Source organism: Oryx dammah, unplaced genomic scaffold, assembly GCF_014754425.2.
Source record: "Oryx dammah isolate SB20612 unplaced genomic scaffold, SCBI_Odam_1.1 HiC_scaffold_13, whole genome shotgun sequence".
NCBI classification, from domain to species: Eukaryota; Metazoa; Chordata; class Mammalia; order Artiodactyla; family Bovidae; genus Oryx; species Oryx dammah.
This window is the reverse complement of record NW_024070197.1, coordinates 5,350,086-5,367,703: the sequence shown is the minus strand read 5'-3', so window position 1 is coordinate 5,367,703 and position 17,618 is coordinate 5,350,086. Positions and strand designations below refer to the sequence as shown.

The 17,618-nt window shown below is 39.1% G+C and overlaps 2 protein-coding genes across 2 annotated transcripts in view; one reads left to right on the top strand and one right to left on the bottom strand.

The window, feature by feature from the left end:
* Nucleotides 1-17,618, bottom strand: part of LOC120871946 (zinc finger protein 420-like) — a 719,570-nt gene that overhangs the window by 263,674 nt on the left and 438,278 nt on the right. The window lies entirely within an intron of this gene.
* Nucleotides 2-1,605, top strand: LOC120872975 (zinc finger protein 665-like; the record flags this gene model as incomplete). Its single annotated transcript, XM_040253732.1, has 2 exons — nucleotides 2-494; nucleotides 663-1,605. Coding segments are annotated over 2 exons (558 nt in total), but the record flags the coding sequence as incomplete, so codon positions are not given.

The following is a 17,618-nucleotide window of genomic DNA, read 5'->3' as shown; positions in this document are numbered from 1 at the left end:
CAAGCACTATAGTCACTCTTCACAGTTAATAAGTCATAAGAGACTTCATACTGGAGAGAAACCTTACAAATGTGATGAGTGTGGCAAGGCCTTTCGTGTTAAAACCTTCCTTTTAAGTCATCAGACAGTTCATACTGGAGAGAAACCTTACAAATGTGATGAGTGTGGCAAGGCCTTTCGTCAAAAGTCAACCCTTTTAAGGCATCAGCCAGTTCATACTGGAGAGAAACCTTACAAATGTGATGAGTGTGGCAAGGCCTTTCGTCAAAAGTCAACCCTTTTAAGGCATGAGACAGTTCATACTGGAGAGAAACCTTATGAATGTGATGAGTGTGGCAAGACCTTTCGTGTTAAAGCCTTCCTTTTAAGTCATCAGACAGTTCATACAGGTGAGAAACCTTACAAATGTGATGAGTGTGGCAAGACCTTTCATGTAAAGTCAATCCTTTTGAGTCATCAGACAGTTCATACTGGACAGAAACCTTACAAATGTGATGAATGCGGCAAGGCCCTTACTGAGAGCTCACACCTCAGGAGACATCAGAAAATTCATACAGGAAATAAATTATTTAAATGTGATATATGTGACAAAGTCTTCAGACGAAATGCACACCTTGCTGGTCATCAGAGGATTCATACTGGACAGAAACCTTACAAATCTAATGAGTGTGGCAAGCACTTTAGTCAACCTTCACATTTCATAAGTCATATGACATTTCATACTTGAGAGAAACCTTACAAATGTGATGAGTGTGGAAGAGTCTCTGGTCAAAAACCACATCTTTGACTTCATTGGAGAATTCATACTGGAGAGAGACCTTTCAGATGTGATGAGTGTGGCAAGTCCTTCAGTCAAAATTCACACCTTACAAGTCATTGCAGAATACATATAGAGAAAGCTTTCAAATGTTCCGAGTGTGGAAAATCCTTTACTCAGGTCTCAGCACTCACTAAACATCAGAAAATCCATACATGAGAGAAACGTATGTGAATGTGGTATATGGTAGAAGTCTTCAAAATTCAAAGTTCAAAATTCACACCCTACTGTTGGTCAGAGAATTCATCCTACTGAGAAACCATACAAATATGAGTGTGGCAACATATTAGGCTTCATGAGAAAATTCATACTGGATAGAAGCCAGATATATATGTATTTATTAGGTCTTTAGAACATGAATTCATTCTAGAAAGATTCCTCACCATTTTAACAAGTGTGTGTGTGTGGGGGGGGGGGAAACAAACCCTATCCTCACAGCTCACATTTCGCCAGTAGTATCAGACTATTTATCCTGATAACACACAGCAATGTAATGTGTGTGGCACGGGTCTTACCCAAAAGTCACAAGATTGGGACATAGTGGAGCCATACTTCCCAGACTGAGTGGTTGTGGCAAATCCTTTACCTTTTTCACTATATGTATTCTCTGATGACTTTAGTTCAGGTACTCAGCAACTGCAGTAAGTCCATATTTGAAGAGAAGCTATAGAGATCTTTTCATGTAAAAGAAACTGGAATTCTAACTCAACAAAGATGATTCTTTGGGACAGTAGTCCACCATCTTTTTGGTCTCCTGGCTTTCTGAATAAAGTCACTCTTCCTTGCCCGACAAGTAGTCTCTCAGTTTATTGGGCTGTTTTGTGTTGAGTTCTAAGAGCTTGGCTTTGGTGATACATTGATCAAACACATTTGCTACATGCATTTCATGATGGTCTCTGGGAAGGAATCAGTGAGATGAAGGGGCTGACTTCATTAGATACGATTCATTCACATCCGTGTTTCCTGGAAAAACACACAGCCTGAATTACGAAATTCAATAGTGTGTGTGAATTAGCAGCAGGGAGGGTGGAAAATAATGTAAAACTAGGACATGACTCATGGTCAGTAGGATCAGGAAGCCTTTCTGTACATAGTCCAGCCTGTTATAAAACATAATGTTCTACCAACTGACCTTGAACAGAGTAGGCAAGATGTTAAAAGGACTGGGCTTTTCGTAGAAGGAGAGGGACAGTTACCAGGGACTGATGGTGTGCTAGGAATGATGCATAGGAAAAGGGTCGTGTTCTCCATTGGATAGAAATAACTGTTGTATGTATGATTAAAGAACAGATACTCTTATTTGTGGAAATTGAAGACAGAGCTGTCATGGTCTTTGTAGACCAGGACCTGGGGACTGGAGTCGACGAGAAGAAGGATTCAGGGGACCCAAGTCTTGAGTGAAACAGGGTTGCTTTATTTGCAGAAATGCATGTTTAGTATATCTTCAGACAAGGCAGCTTTAGGCAGTAAAAAAAAAAAAAAAAAAAAAAAAATTTTTGAGCAAAACCCAAGCCAAGCAAATAGCAATCTTCAAAGGGCCAGAAAGCATTCCATATCCTGAGAAAGAGGGGCATAACTGAATAGATTACCTTTAAATAAAAAGTCATGGAAGGGAGTCACTGAAAGAAATCCAAGCAGGTGCCCTTTCTCATGACCTCAGTCCAGAGAATTGCCTGCAGCTCTGCTCGTTCCTGTTTTCCAAGAACTGGTAAGGAATAGAGAGTCCTTGAGAAATGGCACACAAAAGAGGAAAATAACATATTTGATCCCTTAAAGTTGAACGTCCCCTGAGAGTTCCCCCTTTTTTATTTTTTCATAATTGGAGATGACTGTAGATACTTTTGTGAAAAAGGCCCTGACCAATTGAGTTTGTTTAGTTTGAACAATTTTAGTTGAAAGGCATCAGTATATTACAAATATAATCACCAGGATAATTATCAGCATTATAGTTCCAGATCCAAAACTATGTGTAATGCCTTGAAACCATCTTTGAGGGTCTAGCCCAGATAATTGATCAGCTAGCTGTTCAGCTAAGGTTTCCAAATTGTTGGAAGAGGGTAGCCTCTTAGAGAAGGTTTCAAGAATTTCCTTTTGCAACAATTGTACATATAAGGAAGCATTATTATGCATATCTTGCAAACGAAATTTGATTTGTTCCCAATTGTAAGCACTATGGTTGAGCCGAAGAGAAGTGATACAAAATTGAGTAGAATTCCAATCACAATTTAATAATACTTGTTTTTGTAAATCTATTAAATGATCTCCAACCCATTGGATGGCTATTTTAAATTCCTGAATTTTATCTTGAACTTTTTCATCTGTCTGAACCTGAGTGACCCATATAATAGTATGAGCATCTTTAGTCCAATTTTGAATAAAGTTTTGTGTTTGAAGTTTGTAAAGCAGTGTCTGCGACAGCAGTAGTGGTGCAAATGGCTATTAACCCCAAAATGCCAAGAATCAACCATCTGATGAATTGCTTAGGTCGTCGGAGTAATTTAGTGAATAACTGGGAGCCAAGTCTTGCCGTGGGACCGTCTTTCCAGGGTCATTGGAAATCTACTGGCAACCACAGACTATGTCAAGATCGAAGAATCAAGAGTTTTTTTTTTTTAGAAAAATAGAGGAATTAAGACAAGTATACGGCTCGCAAATATACAAGTCACAGAACGTAAAGTGTTATTAAATTGTAAGTTTCCTATGACTGTAACAAAAGGAAGGGGAACATAAGCTTGTATAAAATTTGAATGATTATAATGGAAGGAATAGTTACTATGGCTATGACTGGCCCCTGTGAAATATCCAGTCCAAGTTCCAAGTTTTTCAGTATTTGTAGCAAGTTTCCAGGTGGCCCATTGTTCAGGCCCCATTCATTTATTGAGGACGATTTGAGGGTGAAGAGATGCCATTTCGACGTCAAGCCAGGCAAGGAGTCCTTTGTCATGGAAGTGTTCCATTGAACTGTTGGTAATCTTCGTGTTACTTGAGTAACATAATCACACATAGTACTATTAATATCATCTGAGCAGTTAGATAACCACATACCATAGGGTCCCCAATCAACAATGGTGTAATTAGCCACAAACATTAATTTCCATGATTTAGCTTGACATCTATCTCAATAAACAGGAGTATATTTAAACTTATAAGTAAACCCCTTGCATTCCAACTTCTGTCCTTGTCCTAGAGTGCTGGTAGTATTGACATGGTTCTCATAAAAGGACAGGGCAGTAAACAGTCTAAACAATGTGCGGAAGTTCTTTTTTGGAGGCAGGATGAAAGCCCACGTTTGTTGACTAACATTAATACATAATTCTGCTGGGCCCATGCATAAAGGAAGGATTTTATAGCCTAGAGAAATGTTAATTAATCTTCCTTCTTGCTCAGGATGAGAGGGCCCCTCCAAGCTCCGAGGAGGAGGCATATGTACTGAGTCCTTAGTGGATATGACCGGTCCTATATCTGTCCATTCTACAACCTGCAATAAAGGGGGTTTAGGTATATAAGCCCAATAAGTGTGATTAATCAAGTCAGCCTGAGCGGGAGAAGGAAAAGCAAGCAAAGCAAGCATAGCGACAAAAATATTTTCTGGATTCCGAGGCATTCCCTGTTGAGAAATCAGATTTTGAGCTTGATTAGTAAAGGTTTTTATCTGTCCCCGGGAGATCATAAGGTCGATGACCTTGAGTGTGGCGTTTCTTAGAAATTTTTCAAGTTGCCATGGCTTGTACTGGAAACTCCTCCTCCTGGGGATTTCACCTACGGGCATACAGTCCCGGGAGGTATCCAGGGATACCATCTGGATGAACGGCATTGGCGAGGGGGGAGGAGAGAGAGAGAGAAGAAAGAATAGAGGCTGATATTCCTTGGTTTACACAGAAAGCCAATAAAGGCGCAGACAAGGGACTTGCTCTGTTCATGGAGGCTGCAGGCACCCTCTCGCCAGAGTGAAGACGCAGAGCGCCTTCTCGGTCGGGTCTTAGAAGCCCAGGCAGAAAAGTGAAATCAAAGAGCCCCTGTGCTCCAAATGATCAGCCTGAAAAAGAGAGGGAGGGAGAGGGAGAAAGGGAAAGAGAAAGAATGACACGGGGAGACCAAGCTTCGGTGAGCAAGGCCTGTAACTTTATTTTCAAAAGGAACTTTTATACCCTGACTTGTACATAGAGGGAAATGAAAAATGCAAAGTCATGCAGAGTTAGCCCAAACATTCCAGCAGTTTGCCCTTATCAAAACCAGGATTTTTTCTGCATACCTTTTCCATAAACAATGTTGTGTACATTATATTCTGGCCTTGGAGGCCTGTGGACGTTTTATGACCCTCTTTTGATAAAGGCTGCTCAACCAGAAAACTTATTTTCCCTTGTGTTTTTTCTTTATATTTCTAATCTATGTCAGCCTCAGAAAGTGCTAAACAGAGTTACATTCTCACTGGGCAAAGGTGCAATGAGTTACAACAAAGAACAAATTAGTTCAAAGGTCTGATGTGGTTAATTCCAAGGCTACTACTTGTTTTTCTTACATTCCAACTACATTAACTATTGCAGGTGCACAGTGGATAAGGGATATGGGAAGTTGGCAGCAAGCATTGGCTCAACAATGAAATCCTACACCAGCACTATTCTAGTAATTTTTAACTCTTTGAAAGGCTCCATATTTTTAGAATGTTTTAGGCTTCCTGTGCCTCTCATGATTGGGAGGCTGTGAACAATCACATGCGTAGCTGCAAGAGTCTGGATAAACCTGTCAGGCAAGCTAGAAAGCCATCAGAGGGGTTTGAACTGAAACACTCCTATCATGCCCAGGAGACTTATTAGCTAGAGCCCTAAGTTGACTTTCTCCAGAGAAAGGTGGTCGGGGATAGCACCCGTTAATGTCAGAAGAGTTGATGAAAGGCATAAAATAGATTCTGGTTTTGGGGTAGAGGCTCGAGCAGGTCCAGGGGGTGCCTCAAGTCCTGATCTGCCTTGCTCATCAGGTCTCCTCCGCATGATCTTGTCATGGGTGGGATCTCCCATGCTGGCTCCCGGCATTCACGTTTCTTCTCTGTCTTGAATGCTGGTGGCTCCCCTGGGGCAGATCTTCCAAAAAAGGAGCCAACTGAATTCCTTGGGTCCATCTGGAGAAATACAAGCATACCTCTTTCCCTGTAATATTAATTTTCCAGATTTCCATTGTTTAGTCAACCTTTCTTGATATCAAATGGACAGAGGAAGGGAGGTATCCTTCAATGGCTTGAAATGCTTTTTGCTTTTGTCAAAATATCCCCTTGCGGTAAGTTAAAAAAATTTTAAACCAATAAAGCTGTAGTAGCAATAGTTATAGGATTAAAGAATATATTGTGTTGGAATCTGTTGGGGTCATTTAATGGACTGGAGCCTGGCGGTCTGTTGTTGACGATATGAAATAGAAACAGAGAGAGAGAAAGAAAGACACAGGGACCGAAGCTCTGTTAGAGCAAAGGTGCTTTAATGATCTTTCTGTGAATATATATAGGCTGTTGCACAAGAAATTTCTTTCGATAATGATAAAGATCAGAAAACCAAATGTACAGCAACTGTTACCAAGGAAACAGGGATTAATAATGGTCACAAGGTCAGGAGACAATGCATATCTCAAGAAAGAGGATGGAGACTAAGCAGCTTTGTCATAAGGAGAATGTTTACTGAAGGAGATTCAAGCCTGTCTCATCCTATGACCTCAGTCTTAGGAGGTTTCTGACAACAGAAACTTATAAGGTACAGAGGATTTATGAGAAACAGCATGTAGGAATCCTCCAACTTAGACATTCCCTGACAATTCCCCCTTATTTATTTACAATAATTGTAAAAAGTGTTCTGACCGTTTGAGTTTGTTTAGTTGTAACAATTTTTGCATGAAGGCAACAGTAAATGACAAATATAATTGTCAAGGCAATCACCAAAATTACAGTTCCAGACCCAATGCTGTGAGTAATGCTTTGAAACCATCCGCGTGGGTCTAGCCCAGATAATTGGTCAGCTAGTTGTTCAGCTAAAGTTTCCAAATTAGTGGAAGAGGGCAGGTTTTTAGAAAAGGTTTCAAAGATTTTGTAATAATTGTACATTCAGAGAGGCATTATCATGTATGTTTTGGAAATGAAATTTGATTTGTTCCCAGTTGTAGGTACTATTATTGAATTGAACAGATGTAACACAAAATTGAGTCGAATTCCAATCACATTTTAGCATCACCTGTTTTTGTACATCTATTAATTGGTCTCCAACTCATTTGATGGCAGTTTTTAGTTCCTGTATTTCATCTTGAATATCCTCATCTATCTGAGCCTGAGTGGCCAACATAATATGAGCTCTTTAGTGCAATTTTGGATAAAATTATGTGTTTGAATTGAGGTTTGTAAAGCAATGCCAGTGACGGCAGCAGTGATGCAAATAGCTATTAATCCCAAAATGCCAAGAATCAGCCATCCAATGAATCATTTAGATCACCAGAGCAGTTTAGTAAGTAGCCAGGAAGCAAGTCCAGCCATGGGACCTTCTTCCCAGGGCCGCTGGAGATTTATTGGTAACCACAGACTACGTCAAGATCGAAGAATCAAAAGGGATTCATTTCTTAAGGAAACAGAAGAGTTAAGTATATAATTTGCAATTTATACAAGTTACAGAACGTAAAGTCTTAATTGTAAACTTCCTATAGCTATAACAAACGGAAGGGGAATGCAAGCTTGTATGAAATATGACTGATTATAACGAAAGAAATAGTTTCTGTGACTACAGTTGGTCCCTGTGAAATGTCCAGTCCAAATCCCAAGTTCTTGGGTGGATGCAGCAAGTTTCCAGATGTCCCATTGTTCAGGCCCAATCTGGTTATTAAGGACGATTCGAGGACGAGGGGGTGCCATTCCACCGTCAAGCCACCCAGGAAGTCCTTTGTCATGGTAATGTTCCATTGTAGTGTTAGTAACCTCCTATGCTACTTGAGTAGCATAATCACACACAGTGCTGTTAATATCATCTGAGCAGTTAGATAACCACATACCATGGTATCCCCAATCGACAATTGTATGATTAGCCACAAACATTAATTTTCCTGATTTGCCTTGACATTTGTCCCAACGAACCAGAGTATATTTAAAGTTCTTATTAGTAAATCCTTTGCATAGTGTTCTTTGTTCTTTCCCTAACGTTTCAGTAGTATAAACATGGTTCATGGACAAAGAAAGGGCAGTAAATAATCTAAGCAACGTCCAAAACTCCTCTTTGGGAGGCAGGGTGAAAGCCCAAGTTTGTCAGCTAACATTTATGCATAATTTTGCTGGGCCCATACACAAAGGAAGGACTTCATAACCTGCTGGTGCTGCTGCTAAGTCACTTCAGTCGTGTCTGACTCTGTGTGACCCCATAGACGGCAGCCCACCAGGCTCCCCTGTCCCTAGGATTCTCCAAGCAAGAACACTATAGTGGGTTGCCATTTCCTTCTCCAATGCGTGAAAGTGAAAAGTGAAAGTGAAGTCCCTCAGTTGTGTCCGACCCTCAGCAACCCCATGGACTGCAGCTTTCCAGGCTCCTCCATCCATGGGATTTTCCAGGCAAGAGTACTGGAGTGGGGTGCCATTGCCTTCTCCGCTTCATAACCTAGAGAGATATTAATTAGTTTCCCTTGTTCTTCAGGGTGTGAGGGCCCTTCAAGGCTCCAGGGAGAAGGCATATGTATGGAGTCACTGGTTAATATGATTGGTCCTTTCTCTGTCTGTTCTACAACCTGAAGTAAAGCGGGGTTGGGTATGTAAGCCCAGTAAGTGTGATTAATTAGTTCAGCTTTAGCGGGCGGGGAGGCGCAAGCAAGCAAAGCAAGCAGGGCAACAAAAATATTTTCAGGACTCCGAGGCATTCTCTGTTGAGAAACCAGATTTTCAGCTTGATTATTCTAAGGGTTTTTATTTGTCCCCAAGAGGGGAGATCATAAGGGTGATGTCGCCAAGGGCGGTGCTTTCTGGAGATTTTTAGAGCCGCCATGGCCCGTGTTGGAATTTCTTCCTCCTGGGGTTTTTGTTGTCTCGCCTCTATCTTGAAGGCCGGAGGCCCCATTGGGTCAGATCTTCTGAAGAGGAAGCCATGTGAGTTCGTTGGATTCATCTGGGGAAATACAAGCATACCCCTTTCCCTGTAAGATTAATTTCCCAGATTTCCATTGTTAATATAGTTATAGGCTTAAAAAATATATTGCATTGGGATCTAGTAAAGTCTGCTCTGGGTAAGGAAGATAAAAGTGTTCCCGTGTATTCCCCCTTATTTAAAATTTTATTTGTAGTTTCAGTGTGTAATGTGTTTGTTTAACTATGTCTTGTATTTGTGGATTATAAGGAATGTCTGTAATCTGTTTAATAGAGAATGAATGTAAAAATTGTTTGAACTGCTTAGAAATATAGGCAGGGCCATTGTCTGATTTTATAGATTTAGGTGTTGTCATTATTGCAAAGTAAGCTAACAGGTGGGTTATAACATGTTGTATAATTTCACCTCGGAGAGGTGTGACCCATATAAAAGAAGAATTTGTATCGATCAAGACATGTAAGAAGGAAGAGGAAGAAAGTTCAGGGCAATGAGTTCCATCCATTTGCCATAAAATTCTCTTTCATTTGTCGTAAACCTTTTTTATATGTTTGTATTCATCATTTTGTTAGCCATTTCTTATATCTTTTTATTAAATCATACATCTTTTCTTTAGCAACTATGAAGTGTTGTATATTAGCATTTTATAGATTGGTGAATATGTTTATATTATATATTATAACATTATTTATACATTTATATATATTTATTAATAGTCTAAAATCTCTTTAGTTTTTATGTAAGAAAAACTTTTTGTAAGAGGAAGTTGCTGCTGTTGCTTCTGCTGCTTCTAAGTCGCTTCAGTCGTGTCCCACTCTGTGCGACCGCATAGACAGCAGCCCACCACTTTGAGACCCCATGGACTGCAGCCAACCAGGCTCCTCCATCCATGGGATTTTCCCGGCAAGAGTACTGGAGTGGGGTGCCATTGCCTTCTCCAAGAAGAAGTTAGTGTTCAGTAATTAATGTTTTAAAATCTTACTTTATTTGGAAATGACCTAGCTATTTAATAAACTTTTATTATTTAGTTTAGTACAATTTTAAGAATTTAAGTTACCCCAATCCTAAGAGATTATTTTAGATAAACATTTTAAAAATATAATTATTTTTAATAGTTTATCTAAAAGTTGTCATCTCATTTATATATTTACATATAAAGAGTTACTTTTTTGTTGAGAAATTTAGTTTACCTTAAATCTAGGCACAATAAAAATATAATGTTGATTTGAGACATGTCTTAATTAGATTAGCAAGCAATAATATTTAATTATATTTATATTTAAATAAACATTATATTTAATATTGAATATTTTTCAGTTCATGTTAACTTGAATTTAAACAAAGCTGATTAATTTCATACTATCCAAAAAAAAAGACATACATTGAGACATAGAGAATTTTAGATAGACAGATATAGTTTTCTGCTTGAAATTTAAAATATCTTTTTGATATATATATATATATATATATTTTTTTTTCTTTTCTGAGTTCCACCAATTTTTTTTATGACTGGAGTCCCAGATAGAGTGGGCTGTGTATCCAAAGTACATGATAAGAGTTAACTTTAGGTTTTTCTTTTGGCCTGTTTTTGTTTCCCAGGCAGAATTGGAGCTCCAAAAAAGTATTTTAACAAGTTAACCTTTTCCTAACTGCATGTGTAAGAAGAACCGGTTTTACAATTTCAAAAAAGATTTTATTTTAATCAGTTTTTTTTCTGGAGTCTAAAGAATATACTGGCCATTCAGTGTCAAAAATATCATTTCTCCTTTTTGTAGTTACAGAATATTATTAATTATATATGCATGAGGGAATTGCTGTCACACTGGATGTAAAGCCTTGGCTACAAAATTTTGACAAATAGTAGGACTGTTAAGCATACCTTGAGGTAACAGTCTATTGAAATCTTTTATGAGGCCTGATGTGATGAGGAAAAGGGAGAGAGAAAGTGAATCTCCCTCAGTCTAAATGGTGTAAAGGTATATTAAAAAAAACAATCTTGTAAATCAGTAATAATAATGTGCCAATTTTGAGGAATAGTGGTAGGGGATGGGATCCCTGGTTGTAGTACACCCATGGGTTTCATAGATGCATTAACTTTTCTAAGGTCTGTTAAGAGATGTCATTTGCCAGATTTCTTTTTTATTACAAAAACAGAGTTCCAAGAAGAGTAAGATGCCTCAATATGTTTTAATTCTAATTGTGTATCTGCAAGTTCTTTAGTAGCCTGTAATTTTTCCTTCATAAGGGGCTACTGCTCTGTCCAAATAGGCTCGTCATTCTTCCAAGTTATTTGAAGAATTACTTTGTTAAATGAGCAGTGGCCCCTAGGGAAAATGTGGAATGTATATTTGAGTTTGCCATTGCATAAGTAAGTCCCTTCCTATTAAATTAAGGGGTGCATCTATCACATAAGGTCGTAATGTTTCAGGCTGGCCTTTTGGTCCTTCATATGGGTAGATTTGAACATTTTGATAAATTTCTTGTACTTCGGTTTGAGAGATTCCTGCAGTTAGCAAGAGATTTTTTGTATAGGCCAGAATTTGGGCCATAAGTGTTTGGAAATAATAGTAATATCAGATCCAATGTTGAGATGACCAGAAAATCTTTTACCATTAATTTTGATATTTATATTTGGTCGGACACATTCAGATACCAATGATGTCCATAAGGATTGTTTTTGATCTGTACTGCTGAATCCGCCTGTCTGTACATTAGAGGAGTTAATAGAAATGTAAAATAAGTAATTGGGCAATTTTGTCCCCCTTTTTGAATTGCCATAGAATCTGAGATGACATCATAATTTGAATTTTTTTCTTATAATCAGAATCAATTATTTCAGGGTAAATAATAATTTGTTTAGAAGTCAGACTAGATTGGCCAAGTATAAGGCCAAAGTTTTGTTGGGGTAGGGGTCCATAAAGTCTGGTACTGCTTGAGGAAAAAGAAGAAAATCATTTAGGGCTGGTATATTGATGGCAACACTGCTGAATGTTGAAGGTTTGAGGGAAAAGATGGAGTTTGCCCTGGTTTTTGTTCATGGGGACCCGCCCAGGGAGTCCCCATCTTTGAGTTTCCCGAAACAGGGTTCCCTTTAACATCACATTTAGATCGATATTTTTTAGCCCAATGTACCCCTTTATGACATTGAGGGCAGACATCTGGAGGTTTTTTAGTAGTTTTAATGTTTTCTGTGTGGTTTTTAGGGCAGTCCTTTTCAAACTGGCTCTTATCTCCAAAAACAAAACATCCTTCATTCCCTTTTCTAAAGTTAACAGCCATTGCTTCAGCTAACATTTGCATTTTCTGAGTTTCTGATCCTAAGTTGCAACAAGCCTTCAAATAATAACATTCCCGGTCTCACGAATTGGAGCGATGGCTCTTTGACACTCCTGATTCACATTCTCATATGCAAGCAGTTTTTCTAATTGCACTCTTGTCTCTTCTCTGACAACATTATGGGAGATAGCAACTCCCAGTCAAGTTAAAAAATCAGCATAGGCTTCATTAGGCCCTTGTAATATCTTTGTGTAGTTACTTTTAGGTTCCTCTTGAGGAGTAATTCGATCCCAAGCTTCAAAGGCAACTTCTTTCAATTGCTCATGCAACAAAGGAGGGCATTGTAGCTGAGCTTTCACCAAATCAAATTGCCCGGTACTGGATAACATTTTAAAAGTAATTTGGTTTTGGGGAGTGCCAGCTCGAGTGGTAGAATTGGCATGATCTCAGGTCACATCCTGAAACCACACTATCCATTGAAGATATTTTTGTGGTTTAAGAAGAGCTTTTATCAAAATTCCCAAATCATACGGAATACAATTTCCAGTAGAAGATGCCATAGCATTTAGAAGTTCTTCAGTAAAAGGTAAATGAGGGCCATACACAGTTACAGCCTTTTTTATCTGTTGCATGTGAGAAAAACTAATGCCTTCATGTTGTGGTATTAGTTGCCCTTGAGCATAAACATTTCCTAACACAGGAAAGGCAAAAAGATCATCGGCCTCAGAGACTTGAGATTGCAAAGCCAGTAAATCAGAAAGCCTTCATCGTGAAGGACAATGAGTGGATCGTCTGTTCTCATAAATATGAGTGTGTGTTAGGGGCTTATCATTGTCATCAAAAAAGTATTGTTGGCTTTAGTATCAAAGAGAGCATCAGAAGAATCATCATCAGATTAATTTTGTCCTCTAATTAAGGGGATGTTTGGTTTCATGCCTGTTACAAGAAGAGGAGGAGCAGTTGGGACAGCCAGAGCAGGGATGGTGGGAACGTTTTGAAATATTTTATGTTGCTCTAATTGGGCCTTCTGTAAAGTCTTATCGTGTAATTTATATTCGTATAATGAGCATTCCGCTTGTTGATGAATATCAGGGGGGCTAGAATTGCCTTGAAATGGCAAGATCACAGGTTTAATGAGGGACAACAAGGGCCAGAAATTTATTGGAATATTTTCTCCCCGTCTTGCAGCTTGTTCAACATATTCTTTAGCCTGGCTCCAAATTTCTAAATCGAAACTGCCTTCATCAGGGAACCAGGGATTATATTTAACCACTGTTTGGAGACAAGCCTCTATCCATTGATGCAAAACCGAAAGTCCTTGAACCTTAAATAAATGATGAAGGAAAGTAGAAAAGTGGTGGGGCTTTCCAGCCGTCTGTCCTATAACCCCACACTTACCGACCTCTGTAGGTACTAATAGTCACTCCGTCCACTTGCCAAGGGTGTTCACCAGGTCCCTGTTTGGGCGCCACTTGTCACCATCTTTGTAGACCAGGACCCGGGGACTGGAGTTGACGAGAAGAAGGACACAGGGGACCCAAGTCTCGAGTGAAACAAGGGTGCTTTATTTGAAGAAACACATATCTTCATACAAGGCAGCTTTAGGCAGTAAAAAAATTGAACAAAAACAAAGCCAAGCAAATAACAATCTTCAAAGGGCCAGAAGCATTCCGTATCCTGAGGAAGAAGGGCATAACTGAATAGATTAGCTTTAAGTAAAAGGTCACTGAAGGGAGTCACGGAAAGGAGTCCAAGCAGATGCCCTTTCTCATGATCTCAGTCCTGAGAACTGCGTGCAGCTCTGCTCGTTCCTGTTTTCCAGGAACTGATAAGGAATAGAGAGTCCTTGAGAAACGGCACACAAAAGAAGAAAATAATAGAACGCATGTACACCTGTGGTGGATTCATGTCAATCTATGCCAAAACCAATACAGAATTGTAAAGTAAAAATTAAAAATAAATAAATAAATTAAAAAAAAAAAGAAAATAATAAAGTTGATTGTCCCCTGACACAGAGCAATTATTTTGAGCATCAAATTTGATTGGAACCAGGATAATATCTGTATGTGTATGAATCACATTTAACAGCTGTCATTACCATTTGGTACTGTTGTATTCAAAGAACTACATTCTAAATGTATCAAGGTTTCCTGTTTCCATGAATAAAATAGAAACACTTGTGTCATAACCCAGGATGAATTGTGTTATTCCATCAACACAATTTTATCTCACTTCAGTACTTTGTAACGGCAGCTAAGAAGGCAGCATTAGGCTCTCAGGTTTAAATAAACCTAGAACAATCTCTGGTCACAATGGAATCAAACAACGTAAAGTTTGAGGGTTATATAGTCATAATTTGTAACTAAAATTACTGTCTCTACACTCTATACCAGAACATTCATATGACTGTAATCCAAATAGCACAGCAGTGCATTTTAGACTGACTTCCATTAACGTGCAAAAATTGCATCAAATAAACTTAAAGGTCTAATTTGCTTAATTATTTTATTTTTTTATTTTGGCTGTGCTGGGTCTTTGTTGCTGCATGCAAAGGTTCTCTAGTTGCTGTGTGTGTTCGCTTTTCTTGTTGGGCAGCACAACCTCTAGATGCGAGGGCTCAATAGTTGCAGCTCACAGGATCTAAAGCATGGCCTCAGTAGGTGCAGCACACGCTGTTAATTGCCCTGTGGCATGTGGGATCTTCTCAGACCAAGGATGGAACCTGTATCGTCTGCATTGACAGGCGGTTTCTTAACCACTGAACCATTGGGGAAGTCCCTAATTAGCTTTATTGAATGATTGATGCATTGGGCAGAATTCAACCTGCTAAATGGCTGCTCCAAGGAGCCTGACACAGTGGACAGTCTCAGGATGTTGAGGGTATTTTCCTGTGCATTTTGACTGTGTATCTATTACAGATTTTTGGCTTATCCTTACTATGAAGTGTTTATTTAGATATGGGCTCTTGGTGTTTCTTAGACTTGGGTGAATGTTTCCTTTCCCGGATTAGAATGGTTTCAGCCGTTTTCTCCTCCTAAGATCTTTCCTGTCTTCTTCTGGGGCTCCTACAGAGCAAATATTAGTGGCTTCTTGTCCCAGAGGTCTCTTAAAATGTCCTCCTTTTATTCTGTTCAGTGGTGGTGATTTTCAGTATTCTTTCTTCTAACTCACTGATGTGTTTTCTGCCTCATTTAGCCTGTTCTGATTCATTTTAGTTTCTGGGTTTTTGTTTTTGTTTTTGTTTTTGTTTTTTTTTTCATTTCATTTACTATATTCTTCAGTTCTGTTTGGTTGGTTGTTATATTTTCCAAGTTTTCATTCCAGACTTCTCATATCTGGGGTTGTGCATTCTTCTCCCAAAGTACTAGAGTTTCAGCTTTAGCATCAGTCCTTCCAAAGAACACCCAGGACTGATCTTTAGAATGGACTGGTTGGATCTCCTTGCAGTCCAAGGGACTCTCAAGAGTCTTCTCCAACACCACAGTTCAAAGCATCAATTCTTTGGCACTCAGCTTTCTTAATAGTCCAACTCTCACATCCATACATTACTACTGGAAAAACCATAGCCTTGACTAGACAGACCTTTGTTGGCAAAGTAATGTCTCTGCTGCTTAATATTCTGTCTAGCTTGGTCATAACTTTCCTTTCAAGGAGCAAGCGTCTTTTAATTTCATGGCTGATATCACCATCTGCAGTGATTTTGGAGCCCAGAAAAATAAAATCTGACACTGTTTCCAGTTTCTACTGTTTCCCCATGAAGTAATGGGACTGCATGCCATGATCTTAGTTTTCTGAATGTTGAAGTTTAAGCGAACTTTCACACTCTCGTCTTTCACTTAAAGAGGCTCTTTAGTTCTTCACTTTCTGCCATAAGGGTGGTGTCATCTGCATATCTGAGGTTATTGATATTTCTCCAGGAAATCTTGATTCCAGCTTGTGCTTCTTCCAGTCCAGCGTTTCTCATGATGTATTCTGTATATAAGTTAAATAAGCACGGTGACAATGCACAGTCTTGATGTACTCCTTTTCCTATTTGGAACCAGTCTGTTGTTCCATGTCCAGTTCTAACTGTTGCTTCCTGACTTGCATACAAGTTTCTCAAGAGGCAGATCAGGTGGTCTGGTATTCCCATCTCTTTCAGAATTTTCCACAGTTTCTTGTGATCCACACAGTCAAAGGCTTTGGCATAGTCAATAAAGCAGAAATAGATGTTTTTCTGAAACTCTTTTGCTGTTTTGATGATCCAGTGGATGTTGACAATTTGATCTCTGGTTCCTCTGCCTTTTCCAAAACCAGCTTGAACATCAGGGAGTTCACAGTTCACGTATTGCAGAAGGCTGGCTTGGAGAATTTTGAGCATTACTTTACTAGCGTGTGAGATGAATACAATTGTGCTGTAGTTTGAGTATTCTTTGGCATTGCCTTTCTTTGCGATTGGAATGAAAACTGACTTTTTGCACTCCCGTGGCCACTGCTGAGTTTTCCAAATTTGCTGGCATATTGAGTGCAGCACTTTCACAGCATCATCTTTTAGGATTTGAAATAGCTCAACTGGAATTCCATAACCTCCACTAGGTTTGTTCAAAGTAATTCTTCCTAAGGCCCACCTGACTTCACATTCCAGGATGTCTGGCTCTAGGTGAGTGTGAGTGATCACACCTTCGTGATGATCTGTGTCTTAAAGATCTTTTTGTGTACACTTCTGTGTATTCTTGCCACCTCTCTTAATATCTTCTGCTTCTGTTAGGTCCATACCATTTCTGTCCTTTATCGAGCCCATCTTTGCATGAAATGTTCCCTTGGTATCTCTAATTTTCTTGAAGAGATCTCTAGTCTTTCCTATTCTATTGTTTTCCTCTATTTCTTTGCATTGATCTCTGAGAAAGGCTTTCTTATGCCTCCTTGCTATTCTTTGGAACTCTGCATTCAGATGTTTATATCTTTCCTTTTCTCCTTGGCTTTTCACTTCTGTTCTTTTCACAGCTATTTGTAAGGCCTCCTCAGACAGCCATTTGGCTTTTTTGCATTTCTTTTTTTGGGGATGGTCTTGATTCCTGTCTCCTGTACAATGTCACAAACCCCCGTCCACAGTTCATCAGGCACTCTGGCAATCAGATCTAGTCCCTTAAATCTGTTTCTCACTTTCACTGTATAGTCATAAGGTATATGATTTAGGTCATACCTGAATGGTCTAGTGGTTTTCCCTACTTTCTTCAATTTCAGTCTGAATTTGGCAAGAAGGAGTTCACGATATGATCCACAGTCTGCTCCCGGTCTTTCTTTGCTGACTGTATAGAGCTTCTCCATTTTTGGCTGCAAAGGATATATCAATCTGATTTCAGTGTTGACCATCTGTTGGTGTCTATGTGTAGAGTCTTCTCTTGTGTTGTTGGAAGAGGGTGTTTGCTATGACGAGTGCGTTCTCTTGGCAGAACTGT